This window comes from Carettochelys insculpta, chromosome 31 (assembly GCF_033958435.1).
Source record: "Carettochelys insculpta isolate YL-2023 chromosome 31, ASM3395843v1, whole genome shotgun sequence".
Lineage (NCBI taxonomy): Eukaryota > Metazoa > Chordata > Testudines > Carettochelyidae > Carettochelys > Carettochelys insculpta.
The window spans coordinates 9,840,439-9,868,054 of NC_134167.1; the positions used below are offsets into that span (position 1 = coordinate 9,840,439).

The 27,616-nt window shown below is 39.7% G+C and overlaps 1 protein-coding gene across 1 annotated transcript in view; it reads right to left on the reverse strand.

Moving 5' to 3' along the window:
• Positions 1–1,911: 1,911 nt before the first annotated feature.
• The window catches only part of SLC23A2 (solute carrier family 23 member 2), a 75,567-nt gene continuing 49,862 nt past the window's right edge, over positions 1,912–27,616 (reverse strand). Inside the window, exons 8-17 of the mRNA XM_074981778.1 lie at positions 24,983–25,053; positions 23,666–23,847; positions 19,019–19,139; positions 18,140–18,296; positions 16,042–16,189; positions 15,297–15,402; positions 10,291–10,420; positions 9,784–9,921; positions 8,178–8,273; positions 1,912–7,359 (exon numbers count right to left, since the gene is read on the reverse strand). Of these exons, the coding sequence (XP_074837879.1) occupies positions 7,127–7,359; positions 8,178–8,273; positions 9,784–9,921; positions 10,291–10,420; positions 15,297–15,402; positions 16,042–16,189; positions 18,140–18,296; positions 19,019–19,139; positions 23,666–23,847; positions 24,983–25,053 (1,382 nt within the window). The 3' untranslated portion in view covers positions 1,912–7,126. The remainder of the gene's footprint in view (positions 7,360–8,177; positions 8,274–9,783; positions 9,922–10,290; positions 10,421–15,296; positions 15,403–16,041; positions 16,190–18,139; positions 18,297–19,018; positions 19,140–23,665; positions 23,848–24,982; positions 25,054–27,616) is intronic.

Below are 27,616 nucleotides of genomic sequence, written 5' to 3' on the forward strand. Positions count from 1 at the left end.
GTTTTAACTGTTAGAGGGGCCATGCTTCTACCCTATAATATATAATTGCCATTGATTTTCATTAGCAGGGTAGTTTAACGCTTCTGTTTGGTGGGATTTAATCAATAATATGAGGAAAGGACAATTGGTGAAGGACTATTATATTGGTGACTCAGCTGTCAGGAGCAGAGGAACACACCAAAGAAACATGCAGGTGCTTCAATGGTCAAATCTACTGCTGTGGGCTCAGAGGCTCTTCCACAGAACCAGTGTGGATAGCATCAGAGTCCAAGCCCAGAAAGGACCATTGTGCTCATCTTGTCTGACCTCCAGTGTTACACAGGCCATGGAACTCCCTCAATGTAAATCCTAGAGCATGTCACTCCAGTATTCACTATCAGGAGCAAAAAGGTGCACGGCATTGGGGTATGCGTGTGGCAGAAAGGATGGAATTCCCTCTGATTCTGGTTTCTCCATTAGCAGCTGTCCAAGGTCCTGCATCTCCTGGATCCTGGTGCAGGGAAAGACTCATGATTGGGACTAACTAGTCCACTGAGACAGAACAATGACAGAGCCAGTAAAGCAGGGGTGCAGGAGCTTTTAGGATAGGCGCACCTGACATTGGTAAAGTACCAGCCGCCCACAGAGATGCAAGTTGCTGAAATTAGCCAAGATTACACTTGGGCATGCACCAGCAAACACCTTCTATGGTCTCAGGTAGGAGCCTCCCCTCTGAGTTCCCGAACAAATCAGATGTACAATTCCTCCAAAGCATCTGCCTGAAAACAAGTAACTGTGGCTAATCTGAAGCAAAGACTGAACTGCTCAGACTTTTCTGTTGTCATTTTGTAACAGGCTACAGCACTTTCTGGTAATGATACTATGTACAGTGGCAGACCAAAAATCAATAGCACAAAGATGGATTTTTTATTTCTGATGGGGACAGAGTTTTTTTAAAAACCCTGGATTTCCTGGGACATGCTAGACATAGTTCTTACATATTTAGACAGAGATGTGAAACTCCACTGACTGTGCTCCTCCCTCAGTAGTCAGGGTCAAAGTTAAACTAGCTGGCTTGAGCTTTTACCATTCAGATGCTTCATTTTTATTCATGCCTTGCAAACAGAGGTATCCAAGTCTTGTAACAGCAACGGGCTGAATTAGAAATTAGGTGAATGCACACTTTGGAGTAAAATAATAGTAAATCCTGTAAGCAAAAGTCCAAGCGGAAGACCCAAGGACCAGCTTCCTTTATATTTTAGGATATAATATTCAAAGCCGGGGAGGGAGGTTGGAAGAGACAGATCCTGTTAAAATCACACTTCCCCATATAAACACATACAAAACCAGTACATACTGCACAATTATCCGTATTGTAACTTAGTTTTTATTAAACAAGCTGCTGCTTAAGAACAGCCAACCACATGCTCCTCTTTCTGTAAGCTATGATGCAGCATACCGGAGGGTTGTCCATCACCTCTGCTGTTTTCAAAAGCTATTTAAAAATATATACAAAAGCCCTGGAACAGCTCTTTGGCCTTGTCATACTCTGGGAGGGAATAATAGAGGAAAAACAAACATTTTATTAGGATCTGTTCACTGGAGGTTTAAACTAGATTAAGGGAAAACACTTTAGTCTAGTGGACAGGGCAATGGGCTGGGAAACAGAAAAAGAGTGCCTCTATTTCAAAATCTCTTAATGATCTCCACCTGTGATCCCTGTCTCTGCTTGTTTTCCTTCCCACCCCGTCTCCTCCACTTATGTTGTAAGCCCATGTATTTGTACAGCAGCTAGCATTGTGGGTCTCTAATCCCAACTGGAAGACTCAAGACATTCCTGTGAAAACAAATTATAAGTAAGCTGTAGCTGCCCTTTGAACAAGTTTCATGTTTCTTAAGAAAAAAAAATACTACAAGCTGCCAAGTTGCATCTATGTCAGCGTTTATTTATACTGAACGGCTTTAAAAATACAGAATAAAATAGCTTTGTCTACTATTATTCACAACATCTGGTCCAAATATTACATATTTTTAAATATTTAAATGTTTAATGACGCAATGTTAGAAAAACAAAATATGATTTTTTTAAGAACTCCATAAAAGAATTACACATCTCAAAAAATAAAAATAAAACAAAAACAAAATAGAAAACCCTTGGTATATAACAAAAAAAATGTTTACAGCCAAAGTCAGTCACAAAAACTGATGGAAAAAAATCTTTATCCCCACTGTTGAAGAACAGTCAATAGTTTGTTATGCCAAACGTTGTTATAAACAGACAAAGTATAATAATTTGGACCAGCAGCGAGATGTGAAGATGTCATAACAAATGCCAGACTGTGCACGAGGCGAGTCTAAATACACCTTTGATATTAATAGGTACCAATGACAATGCACAGTCACAATTAAATTGTAACCAGGCAGGAATGGTTTGGATGTTGCTAAATAAGAATCCCCAAAACTCAAACCAGACCAGCACCAAGTTAGAAAAGTCACGGGCAGAAGCTAAATAATGGCAGGTATGTGGCCTCCTCCAGGACTGCAATGACCTGCTGTATAATTCTATAAAAAGGTGGACGTACAATGTTTGTTAGCCCACGTTCAGGAAGGCTAGTTAACCTAAGCCTGAGCAGTAAGTCCTATGAGACACACATCAAATGGGAAACAACCCACTGGAGTGGAAATAGTGTTCTCTTTTGGTTTAAGAAGGCCACTTAGAAGAAAGTTCGGTTGTGCTGGTCCATCATGCATTTTTACTTGTGTATAAACTATGGTAGCACAAGTGGCTTTGGATTGTGTGTAAACATCCAATGGCTAACTTACACCATCAGAAGTTGGCTATTTGTAAACCACATGCGCCTGCAGTGCTGCTTATACCACAAGTGATATTAAGCTACTGGATATTTTTGACACGGTTTTGGTATGAAGACATTGCCACAACTGATTGTTCTCACCTGACTGATGCCTCTCGTGTTATAAATTGTACTGAGGATTTCAATTTGAAAATGTTGATTCTACTTTGTAATAAAATTTCAGTAGGGAGGTGAACAATGAGAAATCCTTTAGTTTTCAGGAATATAACAAACATAGGTAAATAAAGTATACACAACTACTATAGATTCGTCAATGAAGAAATTCTATCATCACATGACATTGTCATGACTATCACACCACTCCCTCCCAGGAAACATGTGAAAATTATCCTGAGTGGAAATGTTATTTTTAGTATATGGAAATACAATATTGCAATATTCATGTACAGACCAAGTTGCCACATTGAAAATCAGTATTAAAAGGTGTAAAGCAAATCCCGGGTGTGAATTTGGGGAGGAGGAGGAAACAAAAAAGCAATGTTTTCTCCAATAGGTAACTGATCCAGCCGGTCAGTCACACACCCTAATATGATGTTAGTCAATAATAGGTAAATTTGCTATGAAATGTAATTTTGAAGACACATCATTTGTCAGTGTTCTATTTAGAAAACTTGTTAGCAAGAGTTCTCAATTTAACCCAAAAGATCAATCCAATAAAAGATTGGATTCAAAGCTATTTTGCTTTGAATATATTTATACACCTTTGATATGACAAAATTGTATTTTGCCTTGAATATTTGCCATTCTATATTAAAATCTGGTTGAACTCTCATCTTCTTCTCATCCTTCTAGGTGTTGCCCTCTTTACACAGTATTGTCTGATTTATCCATTAGGCAGGCAATTACATAGACAGGAAAAACGTAGTATTGCGAACAGTTTTTCTATTCCCACTTTCCACACAAACTTACTCCTACAAGCATAAAAGTAAACAAGAAATTAAATATTGAACTGTTCTTCAAAATAACAGCGCAAAACTCTGCAACACATCTGACTGCAGCTGATACTGCTGCATCTCATGTTGTACACTTTGCATCACCGAAAGCTAGCATCTCAAACACCACTCGAACTAAAGTTCAAATTTAAAGTGTTTTGTTGTTGTTTCGGGGCAGGTGGACTCTACCACTGTAAAAGAGAGTATTAAAATCTGCACTTAGTATGTGCATTTGTAGAGTCTTCTCAGAAACAGATGTACATAAGGAAGGGGAATTTCTCTTCCCAAGGCAAAACTGTGCATGTAAAAATTTTCCTACTCTTACCTGAAAATGCTGAGAGACAGACAGACAGCGAGCTAACATTCCAGGTGCTGCAGTTATCACATGTTCAATCTACTGCCAGTGAGTTTGTTAAAACATTTTGTTATCATCTGTCTTTCAGCAGCTCTTTTCTGGTTATACTTGCAAAATTAAGGCTCAACCTTAATAATTAGCTATCTTAAAAGAAGAGGATTCAAGAAGTCACCTTTATCTTAAGTTAAAATGGCTGCTCAACCACACTGATATTAATTTTTGTTTTGCCACATCAAAGTGTCTAGAAAAGCAGAGCATGTGAATTAAACAAAGCATTTCTTTTGCTAACCTCATGTCAGCCAGTCAATGAAATCACCATGAGAGGTCCAAAGAAAAATTAAAATCCAATAATAAGATTTTAGACAAAAGAGGCTCTGGCTTTACATAATCTGATGTATTTCTGTCGAGAATGTTACTGCATCTCGGAAAAGAAAATCTGCAAAATGACAGCAAAATATTATTTGATTCAAAACTACTGTGCAGTATCTAAAGACTAAAGTGGTTGATCTTTCCCACATGGTAAAGTAACAGGCCATTTTGGAACATACATAATTCTGCTTAGTTTTCAAATCAGGGATTTCTCTTATGCTGTGTTATACTACTGCATGATGCGTTCGTGCTAATACAAGTATGCACAAACTGCCTGGGATTAAAGGGTTAACATGTAAGTTGTCCTCCCAGGAATCTGCTAAGTTAGCCAAATTGTTCCTGAAGCAGTTGTAAGATTTTTGTTTCTTTCCACTGTCTTACATTAACCCACTCTTCTGGGAGAAGATCAGACAAGCCTCAGGCATGGCATTACCTGCTGAGCCCACAGCACAAATGTAATGTTTCATTTTAGGTACCTGGAAGTCTGTTTTTAAGTAATGGCATCATCTTGAATTCCAACTTTTGCACCCTCATTTATAAATTAACCAGCTTTGGCATTTTACATGATTATAACCAGCTCAAACAAGTGGTTCTTTTTTTCTTTTTTAAATTGAACTCCTCCCCCACCCCCTCACATCTTTGGTTGCACGTGAAACAAAAGATGGAAAATTTAGAAACATAGTGTTACTGATCAGTGCTCTCAGCAAAATCCATTCCTAAGGAGACGGGGAATTTCCATAACAACTCTCACTGCCTGTAGAGCAAAATAGAAAATACAAGAGCAGCTTTGCACTACAGGTGACATAAATGTCTATCACACAATAATTCTTCTGATTGGCCTTCAGCAAAGTCCAACTGTTACCACGACTGCAAACTACTGAAAGTTCCTTGCAGCAAAGAACAAATATACATGGTTTGTTATGGAAAAAGTTGTATAAAATATGTTGCATAAACAGCCAGGACATGCTGAAAACAATATCAATGGAATCATTTTCCTTTGCACTATTCAATACTGATCCATCAAGCAATGTTCTTCCCCACCCCCACCCCTGCCCTTCCATGCTTCAATAACAAATTTACTGCTCTTGTCCAGTAGTCAACTTTGATAAATATATTAGTGAATTACAGTATCTACCTTTATTTTTTATCCAGAGATATAGAACGCAAGCATCATAGCGCATACTGGCCTTGAGTATATTACACTACCCTTCCCTGATGATCTCCACAGCCTAAATATGCGTTTTGGGCCACACTGAAACACTGACATCTAAAACTAACTTGCAATAGTAAGAACATTAAACATGAATAAAACCTTAGAGTTATGAATGCATGATGAGCATTAACATCCATGTAACGTCAGAGCTGAGGCTATTCCAGAAAAAAAAAAAACATCTGAATGGCACCATCATTGGGCCCAATACCCGTTAAAACCCTCCCAGTGGATGATGATGTCAAATGTAGTGTCTCTGCTATTTAAAAATCCACTGGTAAAAACAAAGAGTGCCGGGTAAGTCCTTACACTAGGGGGAAAAAAAAGGCAACACATACATAGGCCACACTTATTCAAGCTGTGCTAGTCAGACCGAGATAGTCTGAAAAGGATGAAGATGATTAGGTACAAGTCATAACAGGAAAATGCTTGGATTTTGCCCATTCTGTTGATTTCTGCTTACATGGGTTTGCTTGGAAAAATTCACATTTTCATTCAGGAAGAGTCTGTGATTGAAGTAGATATATATGTGCTGTGTCAAAACGGTAAAAGCTGTTGGGCTAGGATATGTAACAGTCTGGAAGTTAAATAGCTCCCCTACATGTAAAATATAGTTGACACTTCCCTTAAAAAAAAAAAAAAAAGAGAGAGTACTTGTTCTCAGGTACAAGTTTTGTGGTTAGCTGCCAGGCAGACAAGAGTAATCATATCTAAAAGATATCTAAGTGATTTGTGCACAGTAGCAGACCATATGAATCAGCTGGAACTTTCATCTGGCATGATTTGGGAAGGAAATGGTTCCATGGAAATCTCTGAATGCACTGTCATAGATTGGGAAGGTAGTCTAATGATACTCTCATTACCATATAATGTCTGCTTTTTACAAGTGGCTGTGTGGATATGACTGCAAAAAATTACAACTGACTTGGTACTGGTATCTGTGTTTAGAAGTGAATACAATGTTATTTTTACTCATTTCATATAAGGATTCAAATTTTCTGGCACAACTAACTCTGGCAGCAATGGATTTTCCAAAATGCCAGCACTGATGCTTTCAATAAAATAATCACAGGGGATAAAATTTTCTAAAGCGCCCAAGGAATTTAAGTGCCTAGGTGAGTTAGACATTTAGGGACCTAAACCTCATCTGAAAATGAGACTCAGGCAGTTCAATTTTACCCCAGATCGATAACCATTCAGGCAACCAGACACACTATGTATAGCCATCACCATCCACAACAGGAAAGCTTTTTGTTTTGTTTTTTTTAAAAAAAAAAAAAGTTTGTCTCAGCTCTGGTTCCAGAATTTAAATGCAGATATACAAAACATATATTTTAATGCTTCTTAATCAGCAAGAAACTGCAAATACATCTGTTACTACAACGAGATAATATAATTGCAACCAAGGCTATACGGTAGCCTCAGAGTCTTCGTTCGAACTCCTGCAATTACTGCTTTTCCTGAAGCCTTTCCAGGTGTAGCCCATGAAGGTGGGACTGATGGGCAAGAAGCTGAAGCACCTGTACTTTCTGATAAAGTTCATGCCAAAGGGCAAATCGTAGGTTTCCATGCCCTCCAGGGACTTGCTGCCTTTGCCCACACCTTTCTTCCATTTTTGGATTCCTCTCTCCTCGGGGCTTCCTGAAGTAATTGAAAAAAGGAGAGGGGGAAAAACTCATTCTACTTCAAAGACAACATGTTTCACTAGCAGCCAGTCCATGAAGCCAGAGAGTAACTCACAAAGAGGAAAAAACAGAACTTCACTGCAAAGGTAGAACATCTCATAAAGATTTGAACCACTAAGTCGATGGTGACTTGATGGAAGTAGGACCAGGCCTGGTATGAGATATACTAAGGAAGTGCCTTCAACAGTCTGTTTTTTCCTCTCGTTTCATTTTGTGATCATCAATACGTCTCTTAACTTACATAGTCCTTTCCAAGCAAGGAGGAAAACTGAGGCATAACGACATTAAATGATTTGCATAAGGGCAGGTCTAAACTCACAGAAGAAGTCAGCACAAGCTACACAACCTGAGTTATGTTAGGAGCGTAACTCAAACTGATGTAGCTTAGACTTACTATGGGCTCCACACCACGATGGGTCAATGGCAGAGTTTCTTCCATCAACTCCTCTTACTCATCTTGTGCTGATGGAGTACCAGAGTTGACAGGCGAGTCATTGGTAGTTGATTTAGTGGGTCTTCACTAGACCTGCTAAATCAACCCATGGTGGATCAATCGCCACAGCACTGATCCCACCTGTGGTGGAGACAAGCCCTGAGGGTGTCCCAGTAAGTCAATGAATTAAAGCCAGGAATTAAGGTCAGGCTTCCAGCATACCAGTTCTGTGTTCTAACCTCCAAGCCATGCGCCCTCCCACTTAATAGGGAGAACATACTTTCAGAAAGGCAGGTGAAGCCATTTCATTTCAAATACAACAACAGCTTCACAAAACTGACCTGGAATGGTATTATCCAAAATAAAGGCCACACATCCACCAACAAACATGGCTGTAGTGAGAAGAACATTTAATACTTGATCAATGCCTGCTATTCCTAGAAACAAAAAACAAGAATTAGGTCAGGACCTGCAGCTTTCACATATGCACACACTAATTTTACACCTGATCTCATGTACTTCAACCAGGCAAAAGTCCCAGTGAGCTTGATGGGAACCTTGCTTGAGTACCCAAAGAACAGAAGATGAGATCTTTGTGAATAGTTCATGGGATCATCTGCCATTGAACTAGTCCAGTGTGGATGACTAGAGAAAGTACGTGCCTCACCTAACTCATTTTAGAGAATCATTCTGGATTTAAATGAGTCAGGAAACTAACCCTAAAGCAATGCATTTCAGATTGCTTAGAACACCATTTGCCTTAATAAATATACAGGAAACACTTTTATTCATGCAATGAAAAAAGTACTAGGGGAACATCAAGTTGAAAAATATGAGTTTTTTCACATTTAAAATGATGTTGACAAAACAACCCAACTTTGAAACATTGTTCCTTGAAATAGCAAATACTTCATATGGTTGTTCATTATGGATCACTGAACTGTTTTTGATTTAGTTCTCCCTTTTTCCTTGAAACAAACCTCAAATCAAAATAAACAGCATTAGCCTCTGGATCTGCTTTTGAAGCAATGTGATTAAAATTTAGTTTAGCTTTATTTCTTAAAAAAACAAAACAAAACGGTTCTTGTTCAAGAACTTTGTTCAAATGAGTATACATTCACATCAATCCTAGCGGCGACAGAAGGCAAAACAACTTCGCCCATCATTTAATAAAGAAATCAGTCATTAAAAAATCTGGAATAAACTGAATTTTAAGAAATCTCTCACTAATATTCATCTGCAAGTGACAAAGGCACCACGCTGCTCCGAGGTTACCAAATTCCAACATTTGTTTAACATTTTCCCCAGTGCTTTTAAGAAATTTTTATTGATTAGCTGTCGCTTTCTAAATGGACATTTCTCTACTCTTTCTTCTGTTCATTGTGCAATAGGTGCTCTCCAGACCTGGCATCCCTCTACAATCTCACCCACAGAAAGTGAGAAAGCTTTTATCTCCACACCATTTGTAACAACCTTCTAAGATCTCACCATCTCAAGAGTTCTCTGCACGTGGAACATGTTTGTTTCTTTACTTACAGCTCTAAATCCAGGTTTACACTACATACTTTTGTCAGCATAGTTATATTGGTTAGGAAAGTGAACTCCGAATGACATAGCTATTCCAGCAAAAGCGCCATTTATCCTGGCAAATCTGCACATGGAATGGGGGAGGATGGCTGGAATAAGCTCTGATAACAAAAGTGCAATTTTTGATATAAGATGCTTCCACAAAAGGATTACATTGTTGACACGTTACAGATTGAACCTCTCTAGTCTGGCACCCTCAGGACCTGACTGCTGCTGAGAAAGAGATTTGATGAACCACAGGAGGTCAATATTGTCTAGCAGCATTACCAAAACTTACACTGCCTACTGGGTTATTAGGAGACATTTAGGAGCAATACAAAGAAAAGATGAATTCCACATGAACGAATAAGAAGTTCGTACCTGTAACCAGCGGATTTTGTTTGAGATAACTAGGAAGGACAAGTCCGAAGAAAATGGAAAACCCAAGTACAAAGAGGTTACGAGAAGAGTTTAAGTCTATGAACTGGAGGTTGGACAGACCCACAGCTGTAATCATTCCTAAACCAAAAAGAATCAAGATAGTGTGAATTTTTAGCCTCTTCTTTTTGCTCAACATATTTGTTAAAAGGTTAGCTGCCATACATATCTCATAGAGATGGAAGGGACCTCGAGAGGTCATGGAGTGCAGTCCCCTGCACTCACAGCAGGACCAAGCACCATCCCTGACAGGTTTTTTTTTTTTTTTTAAATCTAACCTGTCTCAGACCCTTGAAAGGCCCCCTCACGGACTGAACTCACAACTCTGGGTTTACAGGTTAATGCTCTAACCACTGAGCTAGCTGACAGCCACAGTGTCACATCACTGAGGTACAAGGCTGTAAAATAGTTAACTTGCACACGAAGAGAAGCAGAGAAACAAACGCTTACCAAAGAGGGTGCAGAAGAGGGCTCCAAGCACAGGGTCAGGCAGAGATGCAAACAGTGCACTGAATTTCCCAACCATTCCAAGTAAGAGCATGAAGGCTGCACCATATTGAATAACCCTCCGACTTCCAACCTACAATGCATAGAGGGACAGGACTGAAACAAAATAATGCAGAAAAAACACACATAGGCCAAATTTACTGTTTTCAGTTTTACACGAGAAAAAAAAATCCATATTTTGTTGTCTAAACCCTCTTGAAATGTCCTCCTAACAGCCCAGCAATCTCCTGTAGTCTTTCATGACATCACAAAGCACAGTAACCCTGCACAACAGTAGCTGCTCTGGCTGAGACTATTTACATTACATATATAAAAGGGAGAATGTAAATTCCCCAGTAAAATACACAGCACAATTCCACCCAAACCCACATCATACAGGGACTGGTGATCAAAGGAGTGGAAATTGCAGAAACCTCTATTTTAGGACCTGCTCCTTCAATTCACTGTGATGTAACAAGGTTTGCTTGTTTAGATCATAAGCTGATTTGAAACTACAGAACCATTAACCTTACCCAGCACAGTTTCCTTTATGTAGTTTGGTCCCTTCTACAAAAATTAAAATGAACCATGTAACACAAATTGTATCTGCAAGCCCTAGGATGGTTACAGCACATGGGAAAACCATCTGTAGTCACACCATATAAACACAGCCTTGCCGAAAAGTCTATCACCTGGTAACAGCAATGTGTAATTTTGCCTCACCACCATTCACTTCAGTGGGGTGAACTTTTCCTGCCTGAGAGCATTCAACTGACTTTAAAGAGTCATTTCTCTTCTAAGCAGCTACAGAATTTGTGTCACCTTGCAAATTTGGCTGAGTTAATGTTGTAGGAACTTCAGCATTTCCATAATGCTTTTATATTTTAACTGTGCAACCTATAATGCAGTATTCCTTTTACATTTTATATTGTACCATATGTTTATACATAAGTGTAATATGTACTGCACTACAGAGAGACCTGTTCTACACACATACATGTTTGTTTGCACAGGACCCAATTTTGGTAAATTTCAAAGTCTGTTCCTAGTATAATCTTTTGGGGGCCTTGAATTCAGCAATATTAAGCTTCATGTAGCACATAAGTAATAAAAATTACTGTTATGTGTGGCTGTTTCCAAAGCTTGAGCTTTGAACAAAGGTCTGGTCTACACTAGGAGGTAAAATCGATTTTAGATATGCATACCCAGCTATGAGAATTGTGTAGCTGGAGTTGACTTATCTAAAATCGTATTTGCCACTGTCCATATAGCAGGAGATCAACAGGAGAAAAACCTCTCCCATCGACTTCCCTTACTCCTGGCAACTGCCGTGAGTACTGGGGTCGACGGAGTGCCATGACAGTTCGATTTAGCATGTGCCCACTAGGCACATTAAATCAAACCCAGGAAGGTCAACCATCAGTGTATCAATCTGCTCTTAAGTGTAAATATACCCTGAGCCAACTAATATAACAGAGTGCTTCATCTGAAGAGAGACATTCAGGCCAGGTCTACACTAGAAAAATAAGTTGATTTCAGATAAACAATTCTAGCTACAGCAATTGAGTAGCTAGAACTGACTTATCTGAAATGGGCTTACCTAGTTGTCCCGAGGAAGGCTGACAGGAGAGTTTCTGCTATCCATCTCCCTTACTCTTCCAGATCAACTGCTGACCCCTGATTGGTCAAGGTCAATTTCACACATCCCTCCCAGACATGTGAAATCATACCCCAGAAGATTGACTCTGAGCAGGTCAATCTTCCAGGTAATACAGACATGTGCTCAGAATAAGCAACAATTAGTTCCTTTAAAAGGTTTGTGCGCTAACAGATTCAGAGGCAATTTGAATTATAAAAAGAAACACGTTATACATTTGTGGGTAGAGGAGAATATTTTCATAACGTTCTTCGTTGCTTAGTCATTCTCACTGTTACCCACTATGTGGGCAGAGACCAATTACAAAGAGAAGCCAGACTGGTCAACATTTATTACTTAGTGGATTAGCAATGCAAACAACTCTGCAAGATATCTTGATTAAAAATATTTTCCTATTTGGATAGCATTGCTTGCCCTCCGACTTCCTATTCCTGAATATATTATTCTATGAGATAACAGGAAAACCGCAGAAGAACTAAACCACCACACCCCCGGTTAGTAAGCAAGAATTTGATATGAAAATATTCAACTTTTAGGCATTAAAGCAAACTAAGTCTCAGTTGATATCTGAGTCCCACGATGACAAATGTTACCGAAAAACATCTTATTCAGACTGAATTACATCTGCACACGTTTGCAGATACTTATACACAAACTGAACAAATAAGGTTCCTAAGTCAAACCCAATAAAAACTGTACCGCTAACTGGTACTTTCCTGACATTTAGGATCCCTTCCATTGCGAATATTAGCAGTGCAAGCTACCAGAAGCTTTTGCCCTGTGGTAAGATATAGCACTCATTTCTCTTCTCACAGGGTAAAACTGACCTGAGGAGGGGGTCTAGGAGTCTATGCCCTATATCAAAGTTCCACTTGAGCTTTCAAAATTGTACCTTAAACTATACCGAGCTTTGCACTACATTCTGCACAGGGCAGATTTCACACCAGAAAGTACAGGCTCAAAGAGTGCTATACAATTTTAGTTCACAGAATGCAAAAACACCTTACACATCTTAGGCCTGGTCTACAGTACACACTTCAGTACCACAAGGTATGGATTTTTCACGTCCCATGAGTGATACAGGTATACCAACCTTAACCCTCTGTGTGGCAGTGCTCTGCTGGCAGTAGAACCCCTTGTGGAGGTGGAGTAACTAAGCTGATGGGAGAATGTGCTCTCAATGGCGTTATTTTTATCAGAACACTAGAGCAGCCCAGCTGCGCCAAAGCAATGTCTGTAATGTAGACAGGTATATGCAAGTATAAAACTGACTGCTTTTGCAGGGGTATGATTTTGGAGCTTTCTGCTCCCCATAAGGCCTTAAAAGCCCTCTTCTCCCAGCTGGGGCCCCAGGGCCTGCAGAGTTCTAGGCCACTGACTACCGCCCCTCCTTATGCATGCCTCCGAGTGCTTTCCTGTTCACAGCTAGGTTTTTAATCCCAACTAAAAAAGATAAGGTGCTCAAGGAAACTGTTTAAAATATACTGTTCTATAACTGAGCCTGCAGAATTATGACAATGGTTTCCACGAGTAGGAGTGCAGACAAGAGAATGAAAACCTCCTAGGGTGCAGCCATCTGTCACCACTGTGCATAATCATTGTTCACTTTTAGTGAACATTACACAGGATTCAAAACCTGCTAAAAGGTTTTAATGCAGCAGAGTTTAGTTATCTGGGACAATTGCTGATTACACATTTTAAAGTAAAAGTGTCATTTGTTATTGTGTCTTCTTCATACAAAACTTCTACTGGTTGTATCACATTGCACCCTCCCATTAACTCTTGTGAGAACTAGGCAGTAGAAATTGAGATGATTTAGTCAAAATAAAACCTTCTACAAACTTCTTTTTATAAATGTGACCCTACTTTTTTCCCTATGGAATTTCCTTCTGTAATAAAAAGAAGAGAGACACCTGGTCAGCAGATGGTATTATTAGGATTTTTATTCTCACCCAAAGCAAATATACTTGTTTTTACTGGAGACGAAAATGGATAAGGACACCACAAAATGGCAAGTGTCTGTCAGAAAATAAAGCCATTCTTCTGTACTTCCCAATGAGTTTGAAAATTAAATGCTGAATTTCACGAAAAGGGCTTAATACAATTATTGTAAATGAACTATATAATTTCTGCGATCACAGATCCAGTTCCTGCTGCCTGCCATCTTGTTTTCATTTGCTAGAAATTGGATCTGATTTCTGAATTCAAACACAATCACTTTTGCCAAATATTTGACAAAAACACGCACAGTCATAACACAAATGGCTATTCTTCGGAATTTGATAGCAAACAATACTGATTTAAATGGAGGTTGAACAAATCAGTGTGTATTCTGGGGTCCCATTTTAGCAAAGTACTAAAGGATGTGAATACTGCCCATTAGTTTTAATGGGGCGACTTACCTGCTTAATGTTAGGCGTATGATGATAGACCTAGCTGAATAGGCCAAAACATGAGGCATTTTCAAAATCTATATATAGAAATATGACTCCAATGCATGTGATGAATGGGGGTTTACTCACGAAAGCTTATGCCAAATAAACATGTTGCTCTTTAAGATGCCACAGGACACCTCACTTATATAGAAATACAGCATCCAAACCATTTTAGGAGCTTTACAAACTAAGAAGCAGCCAAGGACAAATGCTTGGTGTCTGTTTAATTTAAACCTATGCTGGGTGTGCTTCCCCAGTGCAGTACATACACAGAAGGGGATTTCACCAGTGTTGCTACATTGGTGGCTAAAAATTGCAATGTGGACAAGGCCAAAAGGTTTTAATGTATTACGTTGTTTATAACTGTTACTAATTACTTCAAAACAAGAATAGAAATCAACGCTCTCATGTGTATCTGCTTAAAGCCTTTAGAGCCCAAGTTATTTGAATACTGTAAAATCAACTTCATTTTCAAGAAGGTGGAGTTTCTCTCATGTTATATTCCTAAAACAGGTTTTCTAGCTCTTTTTGACAAAATGAAAAAAGGTTTTAAAGTCTCTTATTCATATTCTAAGTAAGAGACTTTACTAATGTCATATTTAGAATATGAATAAGAGACTTTAAAACCATTTCTTCATTTTCTCAAAAGGAGGTAGAAAACCTATTTTAGGACACCTAGGCAGGAAAATGCCTAGCCTAGATCTATTAAGGAAGTTTACAATATTTTGTGCAGTGGGTTTGCACAGTATGATACAAGAAAGCATTACTTCCCTGTAGAGGGTTATGTCCTGTAACAAGATAAAGAGCAAGAGTCAGAGTACCACAAGACTAAGCAATACTGAAGGAACTGATTATGGGCTGATCAGAGGAGAACATACCTTAGTGATCCCCAAGACTCCGATGTTAGGGCTGGAAGAGGTGGATCCATTTCCAGTACCAAACACACCATCCAAAACACAGGAAAGGCCCTCAATGAAAATCCCTCTAGAGTTCACAAAAGGAAAAAAGTGTTACATTTTACATTAAAATATTCACACTTCAAAATGTATTAAATGGATGCAAACTAGCTAGGTGCTTATCATGGTCCCTTGTCCTGAAGTTCTGATCCACTCAACAATTCAACACCTAGGTTAAAACCAACGAGCTGCAGTGGGTGTCTCAGTGCCCCATTCCAGATATGTACATTCACAAAGCAAGATAGGAAAATACAATGAAGTAGCAAAATCGAGTTTAGAATTACTCTTTACTCTTAAACTGTAATTTCAGCTGCATTCAACATGATACAGATACTGGTTGCTGATAAACTATTTGGGCTTCAAATTCATTAAGTGATTTTGGCAATATGATACTGACAGTATTATGATAGAAGCGAACGCTGCTCCTATTGAGGCCAGAAATCTAATTTCCATTGTGTTTAACGGGTGCAGGATTGGGCTTGGAGTATTATATTTTTATTAAAACAGCTTAATTCGAATTAGTTACGTTTTAGATATCAGATCATTTGGTTCTAAACTTAATCACATTATAAAATGTGATACCAAAAATACGTGCCTGTCTTAGCCAGTGTGCAAAGCAGTCACGATAGCAGAAAAATATTAGTTATTCCTTTTTCAAGTAACTTACCTATTTATTGCATGAATAGGTGGAGGAGGAGCACAAGACAGCCTTGCACAGGCATAGTAATCGCCAATTGATTCAATAATACTCGCAACAACTGCACTCAGCATTCCTATTACTCCAGCCGCTGAAATCGTTGGCAACCCCCACTGAACTGTGAAGAGAGAAGAACTGAAATCTCTCTTGTTCTGCTGAGGACAATAATGCAGTTATTAAGATGTAAACCCACTGGTTCAATTAAGATTGCATGACTATGAAGATCATTCATTAAAACTCCACCTAGTTCAGCTAGAAGAGAAAGGCAGAAACTCTTGCTTAAATGTAAACTACTACAGTTTTTAGAGACTTTACAATTTTAACTGGCTTGGCCATGTTTAAAAATGAATTGCTTATATTCATGAAAATATCTCAGTGATTTAAGCTGCAGCTTTAAAGTCAGATGAGTGTGGGGTAGTCACCTAATTGTGAGTTGTTTGCAAATTTGGTCTCTGCTTTCAAAGACTCGCAATGTAAAAAAGAAAGTGCCAGCTTAGATTATCCAAATGCCAACACCCCATCTTGTCAAACCTTCGCAATACTAAAATAAGCCTGACTTGAAGGATGAAGGAAAGTCTTGATGTTGTTTTCATCACTACTGCCTTGATTGTTTCATAGTTTTTAGGAATTGAGAGGTATTCTTCCAACTAAGCCATTTAAGTTATGCATACATTATGGAGTCAAGGGTGGCCTAATACATCTTAGATGAGAAAAAGAATACCATTACCTTCTTTCTCTCTCCCCCATCTTCATTTGCTTCACCTCACATTTAATAGAACATACTTCAGAAACTGCTTCTTTATATCATTTGGTACGAATTAAATCCAAAACACAGTTGCCTCATTTCAGTATAATAGTATTTATTTGCATTTCTGATGAGGATCCATTCACTTCGAAGGAGCACAATTAAATCTGGCTGTAAAACTGCTATTTGTGCTAATGAGAAATGCAACAATAATTCCTGTTACCGATTTTAAGCTTTATGTCTGTCAGTAAAAGAAAAAATGTCTAATGGCTTAACTGTACTCTTCACTTATGCCCCAACAATCCTGTCTCTGCAATCCACTTTCACGTTTCAGAAGTAGAGATACACTGCAACACTTAATCAGTTAAAATTGCCAGTGTGTAATACTTCCTCTGGACACTTTGAAAAACTCAGGAAATTCACCTGGCACATAGACTAAGGGAGTTCAGACACAAGCCAACAGTTTCAAATTTTGATGCTTTGAGTTTAACATATTATTTAGGCCAATAAGCACAAATGGTCTAATTTCTGTATTTGTTCAGACTCCCCCAGAAAACAAAGAGATTTTGACACTTCTAAAAGCCAGGTTACTTCTACTATACTACCCACTTCTAAGTTCCCAAATTTTAACATTTTCATCATAATTATCTGAAGTGGACAAGACGAAACACGCTCAGTATGGGAGAGAACACAAACACCTACATACCCAACCTGTGCATATATTTATGACGCTCTTAAGTAGATTAAAATTAAGAGTTCACATGTATCCATTTGTTTTCACTACAGCCCACAATCACCTCATCAGTTCAATGGGAACAATATGCACCTACCACATCACCTGTATCTTACAGTACACAATAGCTTCCTGAGCAACAAACTGCGAAGCGGCACGTGTATATAAAGGAAAATAAAGCATGTTATTTCCCAGGAATCCCAGAAGTTTTGATGTATCCACCAGTAAAAGGTTTCTCTTTTGTGAGAGAACATGTAAGAACAGAAGTTAATTATTAAACAGCAGCAGCGATCTAGTTGTAGCCTGTGAGACGCTGCAGGTCCTCATCTCCCACTACAGGAAATTTGAGTTGAGGGGCTTGGCACCTCTCTGAATGAAACCCGGCAGCCGGTTCCGTTTCCTTATGCAAAAGGAAAGCCATCACCCGACTTAAAGTTCCTGATTTCTATAGGCCTGTTTAAAACCTCAGACTTGTCACACTGTCTAAACACAACAAAACCCAGTGGTACGACATGGTCAGGAACATTAGCCAGGAACATCAAAAGGATGCTTCTGCCTCCCAGCATGTACGCATCTTATAACATACTCACAAGGGTAAGGAACCTTAAACCAGGGTGCTACCAACAGCACTCCTTGTCTAGCATCCGTGCGAGCATAGAACCCATACTTTGTACTGTCTGGTGGAAAGACGTCTGTCACTGTGAAGATGAAGCAAAGCAACCATGACACCAGGATAGCCAGAATAATCTGTGAGGGGGAGAAAAAAAAAGATATTTAAACAAACCCATGTTCAATTATCAACAGAGCTTCATGCACAGACCTTCTATAACCTACATATCGGACCTACTTAAAACCAGAGTAAAGAATCCTATCATGGCTTGCTGGATAGATTTTCTTTCAACTAAACTGCATCCACAAAAGATATACAGTCAACTTCTCCTCCTCCTTAAACCAGGAATGCCTACAAATGAGTGCTTCAGAAATTACTGAACTAGCTTTTATTTTAACAATAACATTAAGGAAGCTTTTCACATAAACTCAAGCTCACACTGCAGAAAGCCTGAGAGTGAACTTTACCACACCCTACTTGGGAAAACTAAATTTAAGCTCCTTTCCCGCCACACTCCTTCACACCTCCCAACCCGCCTCTCCCTACCCCAGATCCTGTAAGTGGCTCTGCACAAGCACAGAGGTGAGTCTACATGGACTATGAATACTAGAGGCTTTTCACCATTTCCTGAACCAAAAAAGAAATGTAGCTGAGGGTATTTTTTAAGTGCATCTGTGCTGTTATCTCCTATATTATTTCTGTGATCTGCTGAGCTGAATATAGAAAAAATAAAAAGCAGTCTTCAATGAATTCAGAGAGAAAAAAAGATTCCACTCTTATTTTATTTCACCATAACCTGTGGTGCAGAAAAGTCAGAAGCAATTTTATTCTTAAGTGAGAGACAAATATAATTACTTACAGGAAACATTTTGAAAAGCTGCAACCTGTAGGCTGTCCATCCTTTTTTGGATTTATAAATCGGTAAGGGGAATTTGACGTTTCTTGCATATTGAGAAAACAACAACACAAGGAAAATCGTCCTGAGGGAGAGAAAAAAGGGTCACAAATTGTTAGCATTTGTATGTTAAAAATCCTCCCCATTAATAGAATATTCTTCTCTCTTACAGACATTCTACCTCCAAAGTACAATGCTATATTTTGATGCTTAATCAACAAAAAACATTTTTATAGAGTGAAAATAAATAGTTTAAGTATGAGGCCAGAGAAATCTAATACTATAAAATCTGTATGCATGCTTTAGAGTATCATAATACAGTTAGAGGTAAACAGGCCAGAACAGACTGAGCCAGATTAAGAGATCTACACCACAGAGGTGCATTTTCAGAGATGGGAAAGCAACAGAGAGAGAGAACTTTAGAACTCCTGTGTTTAAGGCTCTGCCACTACCCGTGGGCATGGCTATGAAAGCATAGAGGATGGAGTCGTCTATGAGGTCTCACTGCTAAACACACAAAAGAAAAGAAGGGGAAATCAAGAGACAGGCTGGAGAAAGAACCTGGAGAGATCATAATACTTTGTACTTACATAAAGCCTATCATCTTCAAATCACTTTACAAATATCAGTCCATTAAGTTACTAAAAATCAGATTCCAGCATCTGCTCTGAATGACTGAAATTTTGTGGTGTAGTCATACTCCGAATGAGAGGGCAACAGTCAAAGATTAATGAGTTACACATTAGCACAGAGTGAAATTTTATGCCTATGCAGAAGGACAACTCAAGGCTTACACACCACTTCAGTTCTCAAAATAGGATTTAAGCAACGTACAGAACCTGTGCTGGCTCTCTGGCTAGGGGTATAATTCAATTATCCCTTAGGCTAATACAGACAAACCACAAAATCAATTTATGAAAATTAAGTTCCTGGTGAAGCCATCCTCCAGTGGTGGGCAACCTGCAGATCATTGGGGTTCACGTGTGGCCCGTGGAACATCTTCTTTATCACTGCCCATGGACAAAGTTGCAGATACTGCTGGTTTTCATTGGCACAGTTCTTTTCCTACCAGTATTACAAAAGTGACACACATGTATAGCGAGGTGCTTGCTGATTCCACACAACATTGTGAGAGCCATGAACATCCTTGCATTCAATCAAAGTGCTGCTACAGTTTAATCAGCCCACCCTGAAAATTCTAGGTACGTAAGTGCAGTTAGCAAAACTACCCTGTCCTGGGAGACCATCTTGGCTAAGACAATCTTGCAGCCCACTGACACCGAGGGCCTCTCATGCAGCTCACTCACTAGCCTATATTGTCCCTCACTGCCATACTCTAATTCCCATCCCACTGTTCAGTATTTACAGGAGACACATTTTGTCCTCTGAAAACAAGTTACTCTTCAGTCATGTCTTCTGGGAATTCAGTAACAGAGAGAGGTGTTCAAAAGTGAAAGATCAAGAACAAAAAAAAGAAAGATCAAGAACAAAAATCAGAATCTCTCCTTCCACCAACCAATATCCAGAGTTCCATTCTAACTCACTGTTAATAATACTTTTATTACTTGTTTCACAGTAATGCCTAGAAGCTCTAGCATTTACGATTTGCCTTTCGCCAAAGCATCTGACTTGAATTCTGGATTTGTTGCTGGCTAAGAAGTGCAAACTTCCAGCTTAGAAGGATTAAGAAAACTTCACCGAGCACTCTTGTAAGATTTTAGTTACTGCTGCTCCTACTGTGAGGAGGGTCAAACTGCAGCAAGGGAGGTTTAGGTTGGACATTAGGAAAAAGTTCCTAACTGTCAGGGCGGTCAAACAGTGGAATAAATTGCCAAGGGAGGTTGTGGAATCTCCATCGCTGGAGATATTTAAGAACAGGTTAGATAGATGTCTATCAGGGATGGTTTAGATAGTACTTGGTCCTGCCATTGGGGCAGGGGGCTGGACTCGATGGCCTCTCGAGGTCCCTTCCAGTCCTAGTGTTCTATGAAAATATTTAATATTTTACTCAAGTTCACAATAGCTGAAAATAGTCTTAATTCTTAAAAATCACTAATGAATGACCTGAATGAAGGCCTATTCCAAATCCTACCCAAAGAAATCAGCTAAGAAGTGGCTATAAACTCTTCCTGTAACCTACACTGACCTTGAACAAGATACTAGTCCTTACCTTGAGAGTCAGTCTAGCTTTAATAAGTCAAACCAGAATGCAGACTACATAAAACCTGACTTAAGCTGTCCTAAATATAAAACTGCCTTAGAAATTCCAGGAGAGTAGCTTCCAGCTTTTTCCTTTCCATCTTTTCATTTTCCAAATCAACTCTAGTCCAGAAGAAAAAAAACAGGCTTTGTTCTCTCTCAAACTCCACGTACACAGTTATTTGTGCAGGAGTAGTGTCATTCACACTTGCAAAAGTATGAATGATAACAGGTACCTCAAACGGCAGGAGAGGTTCATCTGGAACCCTTCAAAAATACATTAATAAAAGTTGTGTAGCCCATCCCAAACCAGTGCTCAGCTAGCTGCAGGTAGTATTAACCAACAGCAATCTTAAGAGCTAAAAAACTAGATTGTGCAAAGATGACAGATGTTATAAACTCCCTAATTCAGACATGTGAGCTTTAACTACAGCCTGACAAGTGGGAGTCAGAACTATAAATGTAATTCCAGCTCTGTTACTGCCTCATTGGTGTCACACACAATTAAACCTCTGTATTCAAATCTGCTGATCTACCAGTAATATTAGGTCTGCTTTAAAAGGGAATATTGCAGCTTACTGGCAGTCTTTGTTAGTTATTTTGCAAATCCTTGGATGAAAGACATTTAGTTATAATACTTCTGTATTTAACTCAATCAGAATATTTTGCTCAGGGCAATTTTTCTGTGTGGTAGGGATATTTTCCTGCAATATTCTTGAAAACATCATGCAATTAATGATAAGTATCTTTGGAGTCCATTGTACTGAACACAAAGTTTATGTATTATTGTGAGGATCGAATCTACCATCAGCACAGGGAAGGGTGGAGTAGGAAGGGAGGACATAGGCAATGAAAGCCTGGGAAATGCGAGGAGTCAGATAAGAAGGAACTTCTAGGGAAAACAAGTGAATTTCTTCCAGAGGCAAAATGAATGCAACTTCTTACTTCCAGACCCAACCTTCTGAAATTAAGCCCCAAGGAGAAAACCACAATCTATAATTAACTATTCTCAGAATCTGAAGGTCAAAGAGCCAAGATATATACAAGAGATTTTGACATATTCAGGGGTGTCCTTGTTCTCAACTAAAGCAGTTATGATCTTGTAACCACAGAAAAAGCCCTTTGTGAGACCAGAAGGACTGATCAACTTTCTAAAGCCCTAGCTTGATTGGGGGTGGGGGGTGGGAGAAGGACATGGGTGTTGGGGGTGATTTCTGGTAAACTTTGTGGCATGTATGTAGTTAATTTTACTGCTTTTAATGTTTTTTCCTGTAATGTTTTCACCTTGAGAACAAAGGTGTTCACTTACAAAGAACTGTGGGGTAACTTACAATTGTGGGCAATTAACAGCTGTTTATAGCCTCTGAGGAGAAAGTCAAGTAAAGAGGCAGGCCTTTTAAGACAGATTGGTTTTCATAGTCTAAGCAGGGAAGTATGCAGAAAACAAAAAACCTAGTCTGCTGGGGGAGAGAGAGACAGATCTCACTCAAGAGATGACAAATGAAGATTGGGTGCCCTTATTGAACAATACAACTTGAATTAACATGGAGCTGTCCTGAACAGTGACAGGCCTTATTCACAAAACAAATCAGCACCCTATACATATAACTGAAGCAAAAGTCTAAGAACTCATGTTTCCCAACCTTCTCTCAGTGCTCAGCTATGATGCATACCAAGATTAATTTATTTCAGCTTTGGACTCTGATTTGTGTAACATGTGAGATCAGAAAATAATTTGGGAAATTAAAACCCTGTGAACCAAGATTAACTGCCTACTTAGCAAAGAACAGCTCATTCATTGGTATTTTTCTGCCTCCCAGCTTAGCAACCCACCTCTGTTAGCATGTCATAACATCAAGGTATTTTCACATGATACTTTTTCCCCCCCACCTCTTCTCTTCATGCCAGCCTTTTTTGAGTTCGACTGGCCGAGGAGACACTGCCCAGTCTTGCTAAAATTTCTGCACTGCAGGAGTCAGATAGGATTTATCAACTGACTGATATGTAACTATTTAATTGCTGTTCCGTAACAACAAGTGTTATGGGTAAGGAGGAGAAAAGTTCATCCAGTGGGAAATGTGAGAGTTGCTACAGGGACTGAAATGCAGAAGAGAGTAAGGGAGTAACCAGCAATGGAGAAGAGAAACTGAGAAAGTGAAAATTAAAGGGCAAAAGTCATGCATATGCCAAAGTTGTGCCTATTTCTTCACTCACCATTATGCCATGTGACATCCGGACACCTATACAATGAACAAAACCTACCAAAATGTTAGTTATTGCTAAAGGCTATGTTAAAGCTCTATCTTTGTGCAAATACTCCCTGATATCAGCAGGAAAACCACTGTGGAGGGACAGTGGTATGCATCCCTCTTTCATAAAGCAGCCCAGTCAACAATCTCCCAGAGTACTTACAACATAGCTATACCCCAGTGTTTGCCTGCTCTCTCCCCTGCAGCCTGGAAACCCGACAGGCCAATCAGAGCCACAGTTGGCGTTATCGTCAGAGGTCCAATATATCTCAGGAGAGCTCCAGGAAGGCCAAGGAAGCCAATCACCACTTCTATTAAGGAGGACATGATAATCGCCCCTTGGATCTGAACACACAAAGAAGGGGAAAAAACATAATTGAATTAATTTGGAAATGGATGCCCTAAACATTCTTTTTCGGCTCTGGGTTATAAACTGCAATTAAAGAATTCAGTGACAAAGCCGGACTCAGAAAACTGTTTTTTTGTCATACAACAGCTAATTATGCGTTTAAGTGACTTATTGCTTACGTATAACACTTATGTTTTTTTTCCACAAAACTATTACCCAACAGACCAGTGGCCTGGCTTGGTAGTTGTGTGGATAGCACATCACACTGTCATACAGGAGACCTGGGTTCCAGGCTAACCTTTAAGCTCTCAGTTCGAACCGGCAAGGGCTGGTGGCGCCACGGAGGTGATGCTCTTAGCTCCTAGGGGCAGAGTGTATGCTGCATTGTTCACAAGTGCTCCTTAGAAGCTGGTATAGAGCAGCGTTGTGGTCTCAGGAGACTGCCAGCCTTCTTGGCTGCAGGGCTCTTGGCAGGATGTAGCTATGGTTTGAACATGGGGAAGAGAGAGGGGTTGTTTTAAATTGAGGAAAAATTTGCAGCCCAAAGCGACGGGATGGGAGATAAGTTCCATGACACATGCCTCAACTGGACTATTCTACCTATCCTTCTGTGGTGTGATGTCTGGGCATGACCCCCATCCTGGGCTCTGCAGGACATGAGAAAGGAGGTGGGGAAGGAATTGGGCAGACTCAGCAAACCTCTGGGGAGAATCAACATCTCCATCAGATCTGTACCCAGCTTGAGAAACCTTGTTACCAAGCGATTTGCTAACTGCAGATGATGAGCCTTCCAGACCAGCCTACTGAATTATTGAGCAAGAGTTGGCAAGAGGCCTGATAGCTATTGGTGAACACAAACTGTACACTCTAAGAAGCAGAATATTAGCCTTGCTTGCGTATTGCACTGTATGTCTCTTTGAATGTGATAAATGACTCATTGCATTCAATTTTCAGTAATGAATAAAGAAGTGGGAATGGTTAAGATTGGCACAAACCAGGTAAAGGGTATATTCACGCTGAAGGGTAAAGAAGGAAGAAATTACAAACTTAAAATACAAGAACATGTAAAGGTATGGATGAGAAACCTTCACAGAAATGGGATGATCAACAGAGAAAGGCTACTTGTGTTACCTCTCGTATCCTGGGGTACCAGATATGCTCAGTGTGCAGCAGCTCTGCTGTTCCGTTAGTAACTGTTACATCTTGGAGGAACAAATAAAACATGTTTTAATTTCTGTGTCCCATTCAGACTGTTATTTAAGAAGGGAAAGATTCACCTAATACTTCAGCACTAGGTTCTTTTTCAGACTGATCAATGCTTGAGAAACAAGAAATTCCAGTCCCAGCAATCAGCCCTCAGAATCTGTCTACACAGAAACTAGACACCAGGAGCTGGCTTGTGCCAGCCCAAGGTGCACAGGGCTCAGGCTGCATGGCTATTTCACTACAGTGTAAACTTCTGGGCTCAGGCACAGTGGGAGGGTCAGAGAACAAGCTCCAGGACCCTGCATGGTCAGAGACTCCCAGAGCCCAAACTCCGGCGCTGGTCCAGAAGTTTACATGGCAGTCAGACAGCTCTGCAGCTCAAGCCCTAGGAGCTCAAGTCAACTGGTCAGGTGTTTTTCTCTGCAGTGTAGACATGCCCTCAGAAAACTAAGAGCATTTTCAAAGGGCTAACCACCAATTCTACCCCTTACGCCAGAGTGGAAAATCCTAATTTTCCAAATGTAAGGGTCAATTATGATTCTTTCCACACCAGTAGAGCTGAATGGGAATGTTTTCCTCCAGAGACTTATCTGATTTTATACTAGGTCTAAAACAATTGAACATTTGTTATTTATTAATTTAGCAAGTTCTCTAGGCTGCGATAACAGCTCGTGTCTGACCCCTGTAGAAGGTTAGAAATGGTGTAAAGCAAGGCAAAGCAAGGGTACTTTTGAATAATAACATGAAACTGCTCTCTCATTTGACCGCAGATGCAGGAATAAGCCAAACTGTGCACGTCTAGGCTTTTAACAAATGCTTCTGTGCACTGTGATACATCGTGTTGAGAGCAACAATAAGTCCTGTGGCACCTTAGAGACTAACAGATATTTTGGAGCATAAGTTTTTGTGGGAAAAGACCTGCTTCATCAGATGCATGGGGTGGGGGTTCCAGAGGAGTATGTAAAGAGGTGGGGTCCCAGTAAAAGGGAGGGCCAGAGAGGAGAAAAAACAAGTCAGATCAGTCAGGGAGGATGTGGCCCATTGTCAGATTCTAATGTGGAGGTGTGAATTTTCATAGAAGAGAAACTGCTTTTGTAAGGGGCCAGCCACTCCCAGTCTCTGTTTAATCCTTGGTTGAATTGCAGCTTAGAGATTTCTCTCTCCATTTTATTTTTTAATTTTTTTTTTTTTGTTGTAGGACTGGTACTTTTAGATCTGTAACTGAGTGTCCAGGGAAATTACACTGGCCAAACTGGACAGTCCCTATGTAAAAGACTAAATGGACATAAATCAGACACCAGGAATGGCAACATACTTAAACTGTAGGAGAACACTTCAATCTCCCTGGACACTCAGTTCAAGATTTAAAAGTACCAGTCCTACAACAAAAACATTTGAAAAATAAAATGGAGAGAAATCTCTGAACTGCAATTCATTTGCAAATTTGACTCCATTGCCCAAGGATTAAACAGAGACTGGGAGTGGCTGGCCCCTTACAAAAGCAGCTCTCTTCTCTGGAAGTGCACGTCTCCACATTAGAATCTGACAATGGGCTTCATATCCCAACTGATCCGACTTCTGTTTTCTCCTCTCTTGATGTATACTACTGATAATGGGCCATATCCACCCTGACTGAAGAGACCTTGTCAGCTCTGGCCCTCCCTTTTACTGAAGCTCCCCTCATTAAATACTTCTCTGAAACCCCTCCCCCTCCACTCATGAAGTGGGTCTTTGCCCACAAAAGCTTATGCTCCAAAATATCTGTTAATCCATAAGGTGCCACATGACTTCTTGTTGTTCTCAAAGATACAGACTAACACAGCTCCCTCTCTGATACATGTTGAAAGCATATCATCTTCAACCACCATCTAGCCAACTAACACACATCTGTGCATGGCTGACTATCAGAGATACTGGAAATCTGTGTGTAATTTCCTAACACCCACGGCCTGATTTTTTAAGCTACAGACCTTCTCATATTTGCAGGTGCTCACTTTTAGTTTTGTATCTAAAAGCAAGAAGTGAGAGTAAGAGTGTCTCAAGCAGCTAATTAAAGGCTTTTGTGGCTCATGAGAGTCAGTTGGAAACTCTCTTCCACTCTTTAACCTGCTTTTTCCTTCCCCAAGTCAAGCTGCCCAGGCAGGTTCTTAAAAATCTACTGTAGAATACTGAACTGAGAGCAATGACATAGTTCCCACTTCAGTTTTTTTAAGTTAGAGAGCCCAAGATGGTCAGGTCTCATCTAAAAAGTAATTATACACCTGTGGAAAACATCTCAAGACACGAGTTGGCAGAAGAGACACTGAAGGCTTAATCTAATTGACAGTTTTGTTTGTTTAACTGGTGACACTGAGGTTGACACAACCACAGCTTGGCTCTCAATATCCAGGGTTATTATGCAGGTATAACAGTTGAAGATCTGCCTCATAGAGAGTGAGGCTAACAGGGACCTCCTTGAATCTGATCTCCTGTATATCAGAAGGACATAAAATTTTGTCCATTTACTCCAGTATTTTGCCCAATAACTTTTATTTAACTGAGACATTTTCTGGAAAGGCA